General features: G+C 37.2%; 2 protein-coding genes across 4 annotated transcripts; one reads left to right on the forward strand and one right to left on the reverse strand.

Annotated features, from left to right (window-relative positions):
* The first annotated feature begins 498 nt into the window (after positions 1-498).
* On the forward strand, positions 499-1,851 carry LOC113688372 (transcription factor MYB80-like). Its single transcript, XM_027206179.2, has 3 exons — positions 499-774; positions 900-1,029; positions 1,143-1,851. The coding sequence occupies exons 1-3, from the start codon at positions 642-644 to the stop codon at positions 1,849-1,851; spliced, it is 972 nt and encodes a 323-aa protein (XP_027061980.1). The 5' UTR covers positions 499-641.
* Positions 1,852-1,865: 14 nt separating this feature from the next.
* LOC113690018 (proteasome activator subunit 4) lies at positions 1,866-18,122 on the reverse strand. 3 transcript variants are annotated; one of them, XM_072049400.1, is made up of 36 exons: positions 17,880-18,122; positions 17,637-17,814; positions 17,017-17,119; positions 16,813-16,925; positions 16,080-16,202; positions 15,541-15,642; positions 15,285-15,450; positions 13,905-14,021; positions 13,750-13,817; positions 13,558-13,659; positions 13,252-13,471; positions 12,889-13,122; positions 12,683-12,810; positions 12,457-12,574; positions 12,151-12,369; positions 11,911-12,066; positions 11,350-11,426; positions 11,021-11,229; positions 10,497-10,713; positions 10,292-10,371; positions 10,074-10,191; positions 9,815-9,985; positions 9,012-9,180; positions 8,890-8,933; positions 8,757-8,799; positions 8,502-8,647; positions 8,274-8,368; positions 7,269-8,167; positions 6,465-6,746; positions 6,286-6,381; positions 5,172-5,350; positions 4,394-4,475; positions 3,687-3,811; positions 3,233-3,325; positions 2,187-2,340; positions 1,866-2,083 (listed from the first exon to the last, which is right to left on the reverse strand). In XM_072049400.1, exons 2-36 carry the CDS (start codon positions 17,795-17,797, stop codon positions 2,042-2,044), a joined length of 5,451 nt encoding a protein of 1,816 aa, XP_071905501.1. In that variant the 5' UTR covers positions 17,798-17,814; positions 17,880-18,122; the 3' UTR covers positions 1,866-2,041. The 3 variants fall into 3 exon arrangements, with proteins under 3 accessions (XP_071905501.1, XP_071905500.1, XP_071905502.1); XM_072049399.1 differs by having other exon boundaries at positions 11,911-12,078; positions 17,880-18,019; XM_072049401.1 differs by having other exon boundaries at positions 15,541-15,601; positions 17,637-17,893.
* Between the last annotated feature and the right edge of the window lie 213 nt (positions 18,123-18,335).

Here is an 18,335-nt window from a genome sequence, read left to right on the forward strand (position 1 = left end):
GAGAATAAACACCCACCAGCCAGTCTTGGCATCAGGAAAGCTTTGCAATGCCAACGAATTATGATTTGTTTAACTCCTTCAAAACGAAGATTGTTTTGCGAAAATTGTGAAAGAAGAAGACAAACCCACTCGTGCTGAGAACCTTAAATCCAAGCCAAAGTCCAGATTCTAGTGATTTTGCATGACCATATCAGAAAGCCCACCCAACTCCAGGAGTCAAACCTCAGCAGAACGAGAGAGAGAGAGAGAGAGGGAGGGAGTTGACCGGGCGTCTTGAGGGTGAGCTACCGGCCAATGTCTCACACGCTCAGCAGCGTTGAATTCTTTAATGAAATCATGCGCATTTGATGTCATCCCTTTCATTCCTATGCTATAAAACCATGTTCTATTTATTTACACTCCGTGCTATACCAGTAAAATACATCCCAGATTAATAAACTCCAACGAGCAAGACTACCCCTTTTGTTTTTTCACGTTTTCGGATTTGTTATTTAAGGTTAGGTTGAAGAAAATTGTTGCAACAACTAGCCTATCCTTCCAATCCATCTCCCCATCTCTCTCACTTGCACTACAGCAACTGCCCCGGAAGCTTTTTCTCCGGTCTGCTACGACTGGTAACTAACAGAGTGGAGCTTTCTGAGATGGGACGAATTCCATGCTGCGAGAAAGACAACGTCAAAAGGGGTCAGTGGACCCCGGAGGAAGACCACAAGCTCTCTTCCTACATTGCTCAACATGGCACCCGCAACTGGCGTCTTATACCCAAACATGCTGGTTTGTGCTGAATCCTTTAATGCTATATCAGCTACAAAGAGTAGAATATTACTACAAGTTTAAATGAGAGTAATGCGGGCAGTGTGTGACTTTCATGGCGGTAACGCATTGCCACTCTTTGTCAGGTTTACAGAGATGTGGAAAGAGCTGCAGATTACGGTGGACCAACTACCTCCGTCCTGACCTTAAGCACGGCCAATTCTCGGATGCAGAAGAGCAGACCATCGTCACTCTGCATTCAGTTCTGGGGAATAGGTATCTCATTTCATATATCTATAATTATGTAACAAAACAACCTAGAATTTCTACTTTGTTTTGAAGTACGATTTTTCTCTAAAAGATTAGCTTTTATCATTTTGGTACAACAGATGGTCTGTGATTGCAGCTCAGCTGCCTGGTCGCACCGATAACGATGTCAAAAACCATTGGAATACCAAGCTCAAAAAGAAGCTATCAGGCATGGGTATCGATCCCGTCACTCACAAGCCTTTCTCTCACCTCATTACTGAGATTGCCACCACTCTGGCTCCACCGCAAGTTCCCCACTTGGCAGAAGCAGCCTTAGGGTGTTTCAAGGATGAGATGCTCCACCTCCTCACCAAGAAACGTATTGGCAGCTACCAAATGCAGCAAATAGGTTTAACACCAGTTAACACAGCAGCTACACAAGTTAAGCATGAGGATAGGGACGAAACCATTGAGAAGATTAAGTACGGAATATCAAGAGCCATAAAGGACCCTGAAACTTCACCTACAAACAAGCCTTGGGACCCTGTTGTAGCAGGACCCGCAAATTTTGCTGGAAGCTGCAATGCATTTGCTGCCCCAGATTCCGGGTTTCATTATGGCCTTTCATCCCTTGTCAATGAAGGAAATGGATCTGCATGGAACCAGAGCATGTGCCCTGGAAGCAGTGCAACAGGAGACCGACAATGCCAGCTGGATGAGAAACTCGAAGATGAAAATGGTCAAGACTGGAAGGGTGGAAAAGAAATGAGAGATGGGGCCACCCTTTTCAATTCAGACTGCGTTTTGTGGGATTTACCATCTGAAGAACTAATGAGTCCAATGGTCTAAGGAAGAGCACAGAATGACCACCAACGGGCAAGAACATCTTATTCATGTAAAAATAATAATGTTCTCGAACTGACAAAGATATGTAAATAAATTCATAATAAATTTGTCGAGGCAGTAGAGAACACTGCCCTATGTTCCAATAATTTTCCCTGTACATGTCTCCGCTATCTCTCTGGCAGGAAGAATTATATTAAGCGAAATATGATGATGAGGAGGATGTATCTGCAAGAACCTGCATATACAAACAAAGCATTAGAGTTGATACGTGCAAAAAAATTATTAAGGTACTAAAAAGAGCAAATTTGTACGAGCAAATATTACTGAGATGAATATACCTCCAGCTGGTCTTCACTAAAAGCATCTTTTTGGATATTCCAGGTGTCAGCATGCGTCCGTCGGAATTCTGCAACTGCTTTTGTGACCGTGGATTTAACAGGTGATGGCTCCGAAACAAAATGAGCAAGTAATGTAACATGCTCAGGCAGCCAGCTGAAACAATATATTGTACTTGTCACTGAGTGGATCACTGATAATATAAAACGTGCTGCTTAGGGTGCCTAAAACTAAATATGCTGAAATTGAGACTTCAGCCCTTGAGAATACTCTTTTTCAAATGCTGCAACTGGACTCAGAAATAATTTTTGTCTCCTCTCTCTTTTGCGCAGCTTCAGTTCGAAGTTGACATTCTTTGCTAGATATAATGCCCTTATGTAGCATATAAATAAAATTTTCCAGTTATACTAACAGTCGAGGGTGGAATTTATTTAAATCCATGCTTTTCTCAAATGTCTTCAGCACACACTGATGAAAAGGTGTGAAATATCATTAGAAGACCATACCTTGTCAGACGATTTTCAGTTTAATGCAATAATACCTTTCATGAGCTCAACAGTCACTTCTACAACAAGATAATATATACAGATATATAGATACCATGTGCTTAAAAACATTAAGTTCTTTACTAAGAAAAACTGATGAGAGTAGGACAAGTAACATGAAAAGATGGAAATCAACAAAATGAAACTAGTTTAAATGCTCAATACGTAATTGCTACAGTTAAAGTTCAGGAAAGAAACGTCACATCAGTTCATGCCACACTTTCACCCAACAAGGCAATTATACTTCAGCCACATGATAAAAAATCCTCTGCGTTACTAGGTCTTTAAACCTTCTAGATTGGCCTTTACACTTTCTAGAATGAATATATTTCTTGCCCTTCTAACAGTAAATGGCGTAAATGGTGACCATACTAAAAAGCTCACATGATTATTGATATAAATTAACCAAGACTCATGATTAACTTTTGCACATTACACTATCCCAGCAAATGCCATGTCCACTGATGCCAATGCCTATAAACATAATGGAGTCTGGCACAAACCTGGGCATATCGTACGGAATGGATAATACGCAAGCTGCTAAAGCAAGTACAGGACCATGAATTGACGCTACAGAAAGCCCGGATCTCAAATTTCTGAAATTACAAAAACAAAAGTTGAAACTTCAATGGAATAGTAAATAAGCCATTTTTAACAAGTTGTAATCAGATAAAACTAATAAGACATGCACAAGGAACCGGCTTTCACAGTGGCTATATGACAAAAAAGAATATGGATTGCATCAATTTCATTTAGCCATAAACAAAAGCTCAAACAAGAGAGCCATGTACATGAGACTAAATATCAAGGCATGTACCAACTAATACAGTTAATGCATATATCATGTATATTCTGTGCATTATGAAGCCAAACCGAATTGTGGATAGCATCTAAGCATATAATTTGAAATTTGGCTTTAATCAACAGGTTAAGTAGAAAATCAACCAAATATTTAACCTTTGCCTTCTTTTCTTCAGGATGATGTTTGCTTCCCTAAAAGCTCTGTTACGGAAGTCTTCAGCTAGATCAGCATCTCCACCCTTCATGAGGCCAGCTAATACTGCAGCTGCATGCTCCCTTACCTGAATCATTTATTGTAAATTCCAGAACTGAGCAACACACGATAATGCCTAGTTTTAGTTGGGTATCTAGGATTCAGTGCAATTCTCCACCATTTGGAAACAAAAACAGTACAAGCAATCTTCTTCAAGCAAAAAATCAGGAATCAGAACTAAAAATGCTCAGGAATAGAATTTCAGTTTTTTTTTTTTTGGGTTATGTTCCTAGGGATGTTAAACCACTAAGTTTTTTCATTCCAAAACAGAGCACCAAAAGAATGGTGTTTAAAACTTATGCGGTTAACCATTCTGATTACTTTTTATTTCCCAAGACACTCATCCAACCTCACAGTTTGACATTCTCTGGAGATATCATGCAGTTTGAGTTTCAAAAAGAAGAAAGGCCTAAAAGATAAAATTTCCTACAATTTGACTTTGTCATTACATTTTTTTAAGGCAACTTTGTCATTACATAGATCCTATGACTTTCAATTCACACGACAAAGGGAAAAAAAGCTGAAAAAGGAACAAAATGCAGAAACATGTTAAGTAATTCCCAAATTTTTATGGACATTCATAATATATGCTAAGCAAGCTGATATTCACCTCAATTTGATTGTCTGCAAGTAGCTTTTCAACAGTATGCCATATTTGCCTCTCATCCACATTTGAGAGGATGAAAGTGTGCCTGTTAGAGCACACAAACTATTAGTACAACGTGAGCATATGATTAAATCTCAGCAGCAAAGATGACTCAAAAATCAGGATAAGATACCAAAGTTTATCGCAAAAATGAGGTTTACCATAACATAGCTTTTCAAATGGATAATTTGAAGCAAGGATAGAAATGTTCTTATAATTAAATTGTGGACATTTAGCTTTTCCTAGAAGGAATGTTCTCACATAGCATGGCACCTGACTAGGGCCCCAAATAATCTAAGCTGCAAGTAGCTCAGTCTCAATTGTGCCATCTGTGAAGTTTGATCTCAAACAGCTCAAATAGTAGTTTGAGCCAAGTCCAGCTACAAGATAGTTAATTGTGCAGGCAAGCCAGTCCAAGCAGCCATTGTTTTAAGAATGTATAGAATAAAAAGAAATCATATTTACTTGCTTAACATGTTTAACTCTGTAAATGATAGAGTAATATCACTAGGGGTGGTAATGTCCTTAATACAAATAAGGTAGCTCTTTAGAGAACTCAGTTGAGCCAAACCAAGCTTAAGTTCAGTATATTGAGTATGGGTTCCTGATGGACATCCAGGCCATTCACTTCACTTGATTTGGTTGCATCTATTCATTAGATATGTTCATCAAGTACAAAGACAACTATACACAGTAAAAGCTGCATTCTAACAACACAATGACTCGAAAAAGCAAACCATACCTGTACATAAAAGTCCTCAAAAACGTCAAAGTTGCAGATCTAGTTCGCCAGTTGGAGTCACTTCCTAAAGAAAGAATAAGAGAGATGGCTTTCTGGGTTCTTGTTCCATGGAAAACCCTCCATTTTAGCAATTCAAAAGCTGCTTTGGCTAGAGTTGACAAATCTTTATTTGATGTTTCCTTCATAAAAGGAGCAACACAACATTATAAAAAGCAACCAGCACCCCGAGCACCAACACCATTATTTCAGATAGTTGAATTTCTCTGGCAAAGTTAAACGATCTCTTTTCTATTTTTTGTGTCTGCCCCCCACATCAAACTGTTACAAGATCTTTGCTTGATTTATCAGACAAATACGATTTCCAGCTTATTTTACAGATGTTGCATCATTGATCCCAGACAGCTGATTAGCCATTCAGTCACCAATTAAAGCCCTAGTTATATTCAAATAACTCAAAGAGCAACTATTCCAATAAACTTGTGTCCAACTCAAAGAGACAAGTTAAGCAACAATAATTTTTCTTAAGCATATAAGTATATGGATGTAAACCAAAATTCAACAAAAATATCAACATTCTGACTATGATACACAAACATAAAGTGAACTGATTAACATCTCACTTCATATGATTGAAATCGTTTACCTTACTATGCTGTGTGTACATAGATCATTCTCTTTCCATTAGATAGGACACCAGACAGTATAATAGGATGTGAAAGTTGACATCTTATCCAATATGTTTCATGAAATCAGTGGCATTCTATGAAAAAGACGGGGTGTGTTTGGATAGGAGATTATTTGGAAAAACACTATAGCACTCTTAATGATGTGATGTATGTGAAATAAAAAGATGGTTGAAAATTGTGTTTATGATACAAGCTGACTGATATTTGATTTTTTTTTTCTTTTTGAAATCATGCTAACCTACCACTCTCTCTGCTCATTTCTCTGCCATGCCATACATGAGCACTCATTAAAGCTTTTACTGCTTTCATTAGTGTCACTATCTTTTAAAAGGGTGGCTACATATAATGGCTAATAAAAAATCATTCCAGAATATGGCAGAAAAAGAACCGCAAATATATCAATGGAGAGAGCAGAAAATTTATCACACCTGCAAGGAGATGATGGGGTACAGTAGGCCCGCAATAACATCCAGCAAAACTGAAGATCTTCCAGACTTCAGAGAAGAGATGACGAAATGGAATACCTGTCCAAAACAGAAGAGAGAGTGAATAATCAAAATCAAAGTGTGAAGAAATTTAATCATGTGGTATTTTCACAAGTGACTACCGTTTCCATCCAATTAACATCATCTCTAGAATGGTCTTTTGATATTCCATTGTCTAAGGTTTTGTCCAAGGAGGTTTCCAATATGTCACAAGCACTAATGTTGTGGATATTCACTGCAAGTTCTGAAGCTCGTTGCACAATATATTCATCCCAACTTCCACCTTCAAAATTTCCATATACATCACCCCTTACCCCTTCAAGAGAGTTACTAGGAGAACAGGATTCATGAAGCCGAATATTTGAGCATAACACACATAGGGTAACTCCAATTGATTCTCTCACCTGTCAGGAGACATTTATGTGAAACAATTAGACTTGTGTATTTCATTACAGTCAATTATTGCCACATCCAACAAATTTTACAAAACATCCAATTGTGGATGGGTTCTTTAATATCGATAAATGCTCGGACAGGTTTTGTGATTTCCAAAGCGGCCGAGGGTACAACTGTTAACTAAAAAGGGGATAAGTGCGCAAGACATAATTCCTTAAGAGGAGAGATTGAAGAAACTATACACATCAGGAGAAAAAGATTGTGTTTTTTTTTTTTTTTTTTGGGGGGGGGGGGGGGGGGGGGGAGGGATGGTGGTGGGGGAAAGGGGGACACGAGATGCTCCAGGAACAGGCAAACCAAAAAACCATGTGCTCGACAGAATAGCATAAATTATTTGTGGCTCACATTCTAGATACATTTCAAGAAAGCTCTATGAGGTGGCACATGATGCAGCAAAACAATAAGACACAATTGACACGAGGGAAGGGGTTGTGATCAAACAAGTTATTAGTTAAAAGTAGTATCCTTACTTGAGCTGATGAATGACTCATATTACACACCAACTCCTTCAATAGCGTAAAATGAAGCTCTGTTTCACCTCTTAGCATCCTTTGTGGGGATATTTCTATAAATGCAGCTGAAAGAAAAGTGTAGCGCTTGGCAACTACTGAAGAAGTAACTGTCTGGCTCAATGGAGTCATTAGACAATCCATGACTCTTTGTCTCAGAAGAGGTACCCTAGTACCATATTTTCCCTTACCAGTAACTGCATAACGAATACAAGCAGCCCACTCTGGAACAGATTCCACCGATTGGGAATAAATAACATTTTGTAATTGGGTCATCATCCAGCTGTCCCATGCTTCTGAAACACCAGCGACATCAGAATGCAAGACTCCAGCAAATGCCTCAGCTGCAACACATTGCTTAGACCTCTCCTGGGAATTAACAAACTCTATCAATGCATCTCTAAGTGCCAGCAAAACAGGCATGCCACATTCTTGGGTTAGACGTTTGAAGATTCTAGCAAAATTTGAATAAAAAGGATCACTTCCTAGCAAAGATATCCAGTTAGGAGTACGAGGCCATGAAGCAGAGAAGTCAAAATAGAAGTGTGTGATTGATTTGTCTGCCAAGCTCTGGAAGGAAGAATTTCCGTGATGTCCTCGGGAGGATGCACTATCTGCATCAGCAATTATATGCACATGAGAAAGACTACTCAGAGTCTCATTGAAGAACCCCTCTTCTTGAAATATAATACTCAAAGCTCCTTCAAGCGAAGATTTGGTGGTTCCCTGTACATCCCGAATGAAAACAGGGTTTCCAGCAGAGACTTTGTAAGGTGATTCTTTTAACAGAGTATTTAAGGCAGAGATAGCTAGAATTCTCGTCTGTGGAAGTTGACTCTTCAAATTCTTTAAGAAATGACCTGAAAAGATTTAGTCTCAAATAGTAAAACTATATGGACAATCACACAAACTTTTAGTAACAGAATATGCAACTGCAATTGATCAGAGAAAAGGATAAACTAATACCAGAAGTTTCCTTAAGAATATTTGTAGATGAATGTGGATCATTTGCAGATGCCATAGACAAAAGTAGCAGCACTCTGTTAGCCATCAGATTATACCTGAAACATGGGTACAAACAAAGCTAATAAGGATTCTAAGTACAAAACCAACAGGTCACATAATACCACAGGGCAAAAATCAAGACAGACGTCTGAAGAACCAAGGACTCTGACCATGACAGTAGATACTTACCTCCAATGCAAATTTGTACTTTCAAAACTCATGGAACCAATCTCAGAAACCAAATCTGAGAAATCAGTTGCATCCGAATGAATCCCTGATGCCCTTAAAATGCTTCTAGGTATACCTTCAAAATAGATATTGTACTTGACAAAGAGCTGTAGATGTCATCAATGAATTGGTTGTCAAGAAAATATAAAGTGTAGAATCAAGTATAAAAAGTTTCAATGATAATTTGACTTCCAAGTATTTGATAGAATATCTCACCTCAGTAATTGCTTTCTGAGATTTTAGTGATTCATGACGAGAGCTATTACCAACAAAGAAGTGTGTTAAAAATACTTTACAGAGGAGCCAAATAAAAATCTTGATAGAAATTAACATAATAAAATAATGTAACCTTGAAAGAATTCCACGAAGAAAACAACAGAGGGCCTTTGCATCCTGGATACAAAAAAGAATATGACAGTTCTCAGTAAAAATCACTTCAGAAACTTAAAAGTTTTTCATGTTAATAATTACCGATGTCAAACGCTTGAGAACAGTTTGGGTTGAAAGGACTGCACAAGAGCCCAAGACAGCATATTCTGGTGAACTCGGAGCCTTTAAATTTTCACTCAGAGCATACACACAGCTCGAGATTGTAGAAGGCCATCTTTTCAGCATTTTCAGAAGAGATTTCCCAGCAAGTCTGAAAATGCCAGAGAAAAATTAATCAGAAATTTTAAAAAAAAAATCCTACAGCAGAGGGAGGAAGAGAGAGAGAGAGAGAATGCAAATGCTAAGTTACAGAAGGCAATATAATAAAGAAAAGTGTCATTTCACTTTTGCAATGATCTCTTTTCTTAATGCATTATTTATTCAGTCATCACCATCCATTAGGCATGACTTATGCAACAGTAGATTAAAAGATCACAGCAGATTAATTCCTTTTGATAGGATAAAAGGGCTGAAGCATTTCAAAGATCATATGGAATAACATAGTTAGCAGAATCATGAACATCGAACTAAAATCAATCTTAAAACTTCCCTCACTTCCAGATTAAGACCAGAAAACCCCACAGCATGTATAAAACTCATGATACATCAAATGCACAACCACCTCACAAAAAGCATGGAAGCCTGTCTTAAAATTGGAAACAAATTATAACTCAATTGCTTTCAAATTTGCAACTTACACTAAAAATACAGGAACCCCTAGAGAACCATGGCAAGAAAGTACAACTTAACAACTTGTATAACAAATATCTGCTTATGTGACAAATTTTATGGTATCAGAGTATATTTATTTTTTAAGCACTTCAATCTCCTGGCTCTGAACTTACGTCCGGACTGTTTCATAGCTGTGTAAACACAGATTAAGAAGATCATCCAGCAAGATAAGCACATGATCAGATGGAGATATGTTGCCACTCGTCCGAAACAGATGGTATGATGACTGTGATGATCTCCAAGTGCTGTGCATATATGCTTTGTCGATAAGAGCCCATCTAGGCCTGTAATTAATTAAAGATGTAACAAGGAAAAGTTAACAGCACCATTGCATGCACTACAGTGGAAATTCAAGGAGAAAAGAGAGTAGACCTTCTTTTTCCTTTAGAATGAGATGACACAATGAAATTGATCGGAGGTTCTATTATGGCAGCAGATTCCAGTTTCCAAGCCTGCCGGTGACTCGACCACTCCTCATATTCAGAACTTCCTGTTAATTCGATCAAAAAATGAAAAACATAGAATATACGCTTATTCTGATAACTTTTCATCTATTACCATATGTAAGTAACTTCCTCTCCATTGATTACCATAATTTCCTAAAGCATCCATTATACGAATGACAAGCAGCAAGAGAATGCTATCATCAGATTTTTCCTCCAACAGGTATCTGCAAGAAGTACAACAGAATGCAAAAAATGTAAACCTATGGTTTGCTGAAAGTCAATAGGTAAAAGATGGGTGGAAAGATAGATAGATGATAAGATAGATAAATAAAGACATGTAGATACTCACTTGCAAGCAGCATGGATAATCTCAGCAGCCTTTTCTCGCAATTCTGTGCTGCCAACAAGTGAACCTGTTGCTCCAGCAATTAAGAAAGAAAAAAGACCAGAATCTTCTACCATCCCATTCCCAACAGACGGTCTGAAATCGGGCAAGCATGACAAAATGCCTTGTAATGATGAATCAATACGCAAAAGAGTCACTTTCAAATGCTCTTTCTCATTTCCTGTCCATCAATGTGTATACACTAGTCAGGCAATGCATTGCAACAGGACAAGATGGCAGAGACAGAATTTTAACAGGATCACTGATCAGCGTTCTAGTATTTCTTTAACTTTCTGATGCGATTAGAGTAACCAAAAAAAATTTCATGTGTGCTTAACAAAAACTTAAGCGTCTCAAATATTCCAATGAACATAGTGCACTATATTTTGGTAGTTATTCTTAAACATCAACCTTCTATATGTTCTGAAAAAGGGTAGGAATTGCAATTAAAGTTTAAAAGCATTAGAGTTGAAATATCCAAGTAGCACCTGGATCACAGTGGATCTTAGATTGGCATATCTTCTGAAGGTCATCTAAAGCACAGTCAAAGTGCAACTTCAAGAGTTCATTCGCAAATTCAACTTCATCATCACAAGGGATATGCCACTTTGGACCGACAGGTGGTACAGCATTTGAAAAATCTTTTGTGCTAATCCATTCCTCTAATGATGCAGCAGCAGAATGACGCAAAAGACACCTGAGAACAAGGAAGTTCATTCATATCTATAATTGTGCATCTAGAATGGTGCACGTATATCATATGTGTGTAATCTAAGTAGTTTCATTGTGGTAAAATAGGAACACGAAGTGTACAGACTTGTATTGGTCAATAGGATAGTAATGAATCAAGCTTCCAAGAAGAGATCTGAGAACGTGATCACCAGCACCATTTACCTGTCAAGATATAAAGTCTCCATGAAGAAAAAGGAAACATGATGGATTTGATTGCATTACAAAATAACCTCCAAAACTAGAAGACTTGGAAATATTTTAAACTATTCAAGGTCCTAAAAATGCAAGCATATAGCAACATGCTAATATTATGTTAGTTTTGATAACAACATTAACCTACTAGGTTGTTAAGGCCCATGTCTCTTAAGTTCAAAATATAAAGTTAAAGTTGACCATAAGATACTCTATATCTTCAGTTAAATGGAAATTATGATTTTTACACCGAGAAGCAGAATATATGCTTTATGTCTCTTTGTTAAAACATTTGAAAATAATTGCCAAATCGAATAGGACCAGAGAGAGCATCAGGTCACACTGCTATTAAATACGTTAAGTATCCTGTTTTTGCTTAACAGAAAGAACAAACATTTGTATAGATTGAATTGATATCACTTAAAAATCATGAAAAGTCTAGCAGGATGACCACCTTCCAAGATGTTGAATCAAACGCAGAAAAAATCACTTCCTTAAACTCATCCTTGTAGCGAAGAAGTGCAGGACCTCCATAGCTGATCGCAACTGATAATATTTTCAATTGATACTCAATATTTGTTTCAAGAGCTGGAGAAAGTGTGGCTTTTTCCTGGAAGAAACACTGCTAATTATCAGGAAGAGAACTCAAGACAATTTTAAAGCCAATAAAAGATCCAATTACAGTTGAAGAAACCTTGCTTCGTCCAATGGCTACAGAAGTTCTTCTCCCTCCATAACCCATAACAGGTGTCTCTCTCAAGGAAGATATAACAGACAGTAGAATTGGCTCAACGATATGAAGAACTGCCTCTTCTGGATTTGAATTGACACAGGCACAACATAGTAGTCCTACTTCAGCAATTGCCCCAGGAAGAATATTTGATTTAACAAACTTGGAAATTTTGTTTAAAGCCTGTTGAAGATGATTAAAATCACAATATCTTCAAGAAATAGATATTCAGAATTTGAAACAATTATTCAACTACAGAACAACAAGCACCTGTTTATAAAGTGCTCTTGAAAGCCTCCCTAGGACAATTTCTAACATGCAGAAGTAGTAAGGACCATCCTCAACAAGAATTGTTCCTGAAGTTGTTGATGAATGAACTCCTTCATTCCTGCACCAATGCAGCTAGTAAAAACCAGTATAAAGAACAAGAGCAGCGGTAATTTTCGTTAGAGACTGCAGACAGATAGAAGGATGAGACATCAAAATTCCTACTTACAGAACACCGCTTGGTTCCAAGTGCCGAAGCAAAGAAAAAAGACGAATCAAGAACTCATCAAGCCACTCGGAAAACTGAAATTCTGGTAAGGGTGATAATTCATTTGTACTATCTTCCAGCAAAGCCATCTGCAAGTGAAAGACAGCTGAGTAACATTTAAAGAATGCATACATTTTTCCACAGGTATTATAAATATCAACATTTACATTGGAGAACAAAGAACCAATCAGTTGCATGGTTGCCAAGGTTTTTGGTGGATCATTGGCATCTAAACCAAGTAAGGCATTGGACAAAGCAATCATCAGAAGATCACTGAAAGAATCGGTGCCACCAAAATCATCTTGTTTGAAAGGTGAACATGACAGGGTAGTGAGAAACAGCGATCGCCCTGCATAAGCCACAGATGTCACAGCACTCTTCAACTGGTGTGTAGCTGTCATCTGATACAAAAATCAAAATTGATGGAATTAAAAAAGTTTGGCAAGATGGAAAGCTTTTTAGGGAATTGAAAGAACAATAATTTTTCCATTTCAAATCCAGCTAAAAAGTAGTTTTTGTAGTATACTAACAGTCTCCAAAGCCATGTGGAAGCGAGATGCTAAAAATGGTAGAACAAGTGAAGGTTCCAGGTATGACAAAACAGAGGTTGCTGCAGCAACTGTATCAGATAGATTCTCATTCTTGCTATATTGACCACGATCAATCAGCTTCAGCAATGCATTTATAAAAGAAAGTCGGTCAGACTGCTGGAGGAAGAGTTCACTTTTCTTGCCATCATCCCTGCTGCTCCTGAAGATCAACAATTCCCAATCAAGAAAGCAATCCACATATCACTGATAAATGTAAACTAAACTCACAAGGATAGATTATCTGACATTTGCTCATGTAGCAAACGTTTGTGAAATATGTGAACCAAGTAAGCCAAAAAGCGCTCCAGTGAATAAGTCCAACGACCGCCATTAGAAGGATGATAATATCTGTATTTAAAAAATGGGTAAATGACAATATCTTATCCAGCAAAATCAATTTTTGTTGGATGTAAAACAACAAAATTTCAGAAAACAAACTGTTCCAAGAGGTTGACCAATTTCTCAAAGTATTTTTGTGCTGCACCACCAGGTTTCAATAGATAAACCTGCATCAGAAGTGAGATAATAAGTAAATATTTCATGGAACTACATAACACATTCTTAACTTCTCATGCTTCAAAATATCAACTTACAATTGATTTAGCAATAGCCTTTGATGGAGTAACTGTTCTATTTGAAAACAAGAATCTGGTATTTCTTGAAACATCCACAGAAAACGGATTTGAGCCACTCCCATTAGCTACAGGAACCTGTTATTGCTCATAGATTATAAGATGTACCAAGTATTTATTTATTTACTTTTGGTAACTGCAAAAAGTTTAAACCAGTACGATGACTTTCAACTTTTTTGCAGAAATGGCTGACACAAAACTCAAATCCAGAGCCACATTTCCTGCGGTGAAGCATTTTAAAGCTACACTAGCCATCATTACAATGTTAAAGATTGAGCACCCTCTGGGCGTAACAACTTTTCTAATCTCCATTAATATCCTCAGGCTAGTAACTATCTAATGCCTATATCTTTCTACAACTTTAAGTCTCTTCCTTTCAATTCAGTTATTCTTTTTTTATTTCATTTTTCTAAGTTACTTATTCCACAATTGCACAAACACGTAGAGTGTGTGCATCTCCCTTGAGTGTGACCATCAAACATCATCCATGGAAACAAGAAAGATAAAACAAATAGAAAACACAAAACCATGATTGGTGTGGAGTGCAAAACCCTATCCTAAATAAATCAAATAAGACTTTTTTGAGATAAATCAATCATTCCACACAAGATTTGCTTCTTGATTAATGCATTACATAGCCAAGTCGTAGAAGCCCCCTGACCACCCAATGTTCCACCAATCTTTCCACAGTTTCCACATAGTGCTGGAATCAATAACTGCTTTATCTCAATCAGATAATCCCATATTTTAAGATCTACCTTAAGTGTAATCAACCTGCCTTCTTCTGTGGATTAAGCTCCACATAATTCTCAAGTAAACTCCAAAAAATCCCTTTCACTCACTAAAACCAGTGCTTAAGCACATATCAAAACCATATCCCAATCTGACCATCTCAACTTCCTTTTTATCATGTATCCCCAAAAATTAATCTCTTGGATGGTAAAATAGCATTTTGATGCTAAAACATCAATGACTTCATAAGTTTCATGCTTTATATTTACATTCACGGTTACAGCTGAACCCTTACTTATTTGATTTGACACTATCATTCACTTCGAAGAAGCCTGTAGCTTTCGAGGCAGAGATAGCAAGCATAAATAGTCCAGCAATGACAAAAATTTATCCTGAGCCAACTTTATTAGAGATCCACGATTCATGAGGAAATAAAATCAAGCAGGTAAAGACTTATTCTCTAACTTTAAACTAAAAATTGATAGATCCCTTTGGAGAGGAAAAGAAGCAAGTCTTTCACAAAGCATGAATTACCACAGATGAGGTTTACTTTGATTCCACATGTGAGCTATTAGTCTAAATAAGCAAATCAGGCAAAGGTATACTCACCTCAAACATATTCAAGTATCTATTGAAAAGAGTAGGTAAAAACTTCTCCCAGTCAATAAACTTATAATTCTTTATTACGCGAGCTGTAACGGATGCCCATTGGCTGTTCCAGAACTGACTATTTGGTACACAATCCCAGTGGTCTAAACATAAATTCATCCATTCTCTGCAATAAGAGATGAAATAAATTCAGTTTACCATACAATTAGAATAACCGTTACAGAAGAGTCTTCCAACAATTACTAGTTTTCCTTACTGTGAAAAGAAGTCCTGATTGTCCAAGTTTGTTGGAAGGAACAGCCGAACAAACCCAGAACCTTCAAAAGAAGAGTTATGCCATGGGTTTTCCAATAAAGATCTGTAAATGGGTATCATACAATAGGTAGATGATTAAAAGCATGTTTGACAGTACCAGCAAATTTATAACATCAATTGACAGGTTGAACATAACAGTGAAACCACATTAAAACAAGAGCTGTATACTGTGGAAAGGTAAGCATAAAGCAAGCTCTAAAAAGTAGCAAAAAGAACACAAAATTGAAAGAGGACATCACATAAAACACCACTTAACAAGAAGTTTGTGATCTTAGCACTGAGAATTTACAAGATGCATCAATTGAAACCAATAATAGGGATGGCATCATAGCAGCAGCATACAAGTTTGTTAAAAATTTTATTGATTTCCACACTAGATGTTTCAAGTAGAAAATTAAGTCTGAAACACTTGCTCTTTTTCATCCACAATTTTAAACACTTGATGGTAATGTGCAAAGAGAAAAGAGCCAAGAATATCACCTAAATTCAGACCATATCTCAAAGGCAGAGCCTGGAGGGAAGAATCTCCTAGAGGATCGAACAAGAGAAGTAACTGTCGAAAAATGTCGTTGTCTCACTCTCCACCCTTCTGGGCCAGTGTTCCTGCAGCCATGACCAGATTTACTTGTCAATGTGATGCTTTAGAAGTTCAACAAATGCTTATAGTAATTAACAAACTAAAATCACATGAAAATGACAGTAGCAATTGAAGGTCCAGAGTTGCACAAAAAATTTGAAAATTAGCCAAGGAAATGTATGTCCCATAATTCCATACGACTTGACTCAAAGAATCTTTCAATAATTTGGATTGACTACACAAAACCAAATTTTATTCAGCTTGAGTCTGAGTTAATTTATTGGTTATACCAGAAGTTACCTTGTTTATTGGGTACTCTGTTTACATCATTTTTTCTTATCTTTTCTCCACCCAAACGTTCATTTGTTATTCATCTGCATTGAACATTCACAAGCTATTCTAATTGCATGTCTCCCAACCCTTAGAGCACTACCTTATCTAGTAATGCTATTCACTGGTAATTTCCTACACTCATATCCATTTCAAGATAAACCACGTTTAGTAATCAGCACAAAACACTTAGCACCTTGCCATGCATCTTTTGTCTCTTATTTTGCCAAATGACAAATTAATTACATTACTGCGTGGACTGCAGAAGGGAAGAAAAAGTGTAGGTCCATATGTAAAGAAACTGACCTCTTGAAATGCGTATGGATCAGGGTATCATACAGAGGGCGCCACTGAACTTTCAAGGACAACTTCTTTCGATATTTGTTCAATATTTTTACCAAGAGATTTCCCCATCTAACCTAGTAAAAATAAGTCAAACCAGCACCGTTACTGGAAATATATCAACAAGCAAAAGAATAAGGATTATGCAGTCTACGTCAAAAGCACTACCTGCACGTGAAGTTTGTTCTCTGATATTTGGAACAGTTCCAACCCAGTTTTCACAACAGCTGTCACATCTTCCATTAAAAGTTCACTTTTTGCCTTTATAAACCTGCACAAGGAAATGAAAAAAATAGCTTCACTTCAGCGCCAAGTACACTTACTACTTATCCCATTGCCAACAATTCATTTCTCACTTCTTCACTCCATTCATTCCAAATTGTAGGTTCCTTTACGGTAAGCATGCCATACCAGTACCAGACATGAAAAGAAGCCCCAATAAATGCTAGAAATCAACTTGTAATTAACTCACATCAAATTGTACCCTTCAAGGACATACTAACTTACATTCTAACTTTTCATATTCATAGAAAAGACTAAAAAAATATGAAATTTGACAAATTAATCAGAAAAAAAAAAGATAAAAAGGACCCCATAAATGTAGAAGAGACCTCTGACATACCAAAGCACTCGCAAAATTCCTTTTATAACTAAAGCAATCATAGAACCCTATTTCATAAGCAGCAAAAGGGTCTCAATTTCAGTAACAATTCACGGAACAATTTCAAAATGTCGAATTCTTACAGCTACACGGATAAAAGTAGTAGAAGTAAGAAATGAAAACTCACAGGTCAATAACGGAGACCCATTTAAGAGTGGCGTAAACAGATTCAGGATCATCCACTTTATACGATTCCTTCACGGACTTCAACACTTTGTGGAATGATTCTTTCTCCTTCTTCGTCTCCTCCGCCACCGCCGGCGGCAACCAAGCATTGTACAAATGCATTCTTACTGTCTCCCCCCCTTACAACAAGTTTAAATTAGCAAAAAGAACTAATCTTTAGTCTCCAAATTCTCGAATATTATACCTGAAATTCAGCTTAGCAGAAGGAATTCATCGGAACATGCGTATATATAGTGAGCCGTTTGGTCGGGTTTTTCTTTCTTGACAAGAAATAATGGGAAGACAAATTTTGGGGCCTCAGAGTTGACTGGAAACCGGCAGCGGCGGTGAATTTCCAGCTTTTATTACTATTTGTTGACTTGTGCTAGTTAGTTTTTTCGATGGACGAGGAGGGTTGAGTAGCAAACTAATAGATGCGGCTACGAATGCGTAAGCCTTTAGTCGAGGTTTTACTATATGTTTTTTTGTCCCTCACTTTTATTAAATAAGGGTTAAATGCAAAAAACCTCCCACAAACTATATACCTAGTTGCAGTTTACCTCCTAAATTATAATAATAGGCATTTTGCTCCCTTAAATAATATGTTTTGACAACACTACCCCTACTATCTTAAATCCTTTTTTTTCCTCTATTAGCTTTT

The sequence above is a fragment of the Coffea arabica genome, chromosome 5e (genome assembly GCF_036785885.1).
Source record: "Coffea arabica cultivar ET-39 chromosome 5e, Coffea Arabica ET-39 HiFi, whole genome shotgun sequence".
In the NCBI taxonomy this organism is placed as follows: domain Eukaryota; kingdom Viridiplantae; phylum Streptophyta; class Magnoliopsida; order Gentianales; family Rubiaceae; genus Coffea; species Coffea arabica.

Excerpts from the sequence above, each read along its gene's own strand:
- LOC113690018 (XM_072049399.1), bottom strand. The coding sequence starts at position 17,797 with ATGCATTTGTACAATGCTTGGTTGCCGCCGGCGGTGGCGGAGGAGACG. Across the intron at positions 15,451-15,540 it reads AATCAGGACTTCTTTTCACA|AGAATGGATGAATTTATGTT; the intron begins GTAAGGAAAACT and ends CTCTTATTGCAG. Across the intron at positions 12,575-12,682 it reads TTGGAACCAAGCGGTGTTCT|GAATGAAGGAGTTCATTCAT; the intron begins GTAAGTAGGAAT and ends GCATTGGTGCAG.
- LOC113688372 (XM_027206179.2), top strand. The coding sequence starts at position 642 with ATGGGACGAATTCCATGCTGCGAGAAAGACAACGTCAAAAGGGGTCAG. Across the intron at positions 775-899 it reads TCTTATACCCAAACATGCTG|GTTTACAGAGATGTGGAAAG; the intron begins GTTTGTGCTGAA and ends ACTCTTTGTCAG. Across the intron at positions 1,030-1,142 it reads CATTCAGTTCTGGGGAATAG|ATGGTCTGTGATTGCAGCTC; the intron begins GTATCTCATTTC and ends TTGGTACAACAG.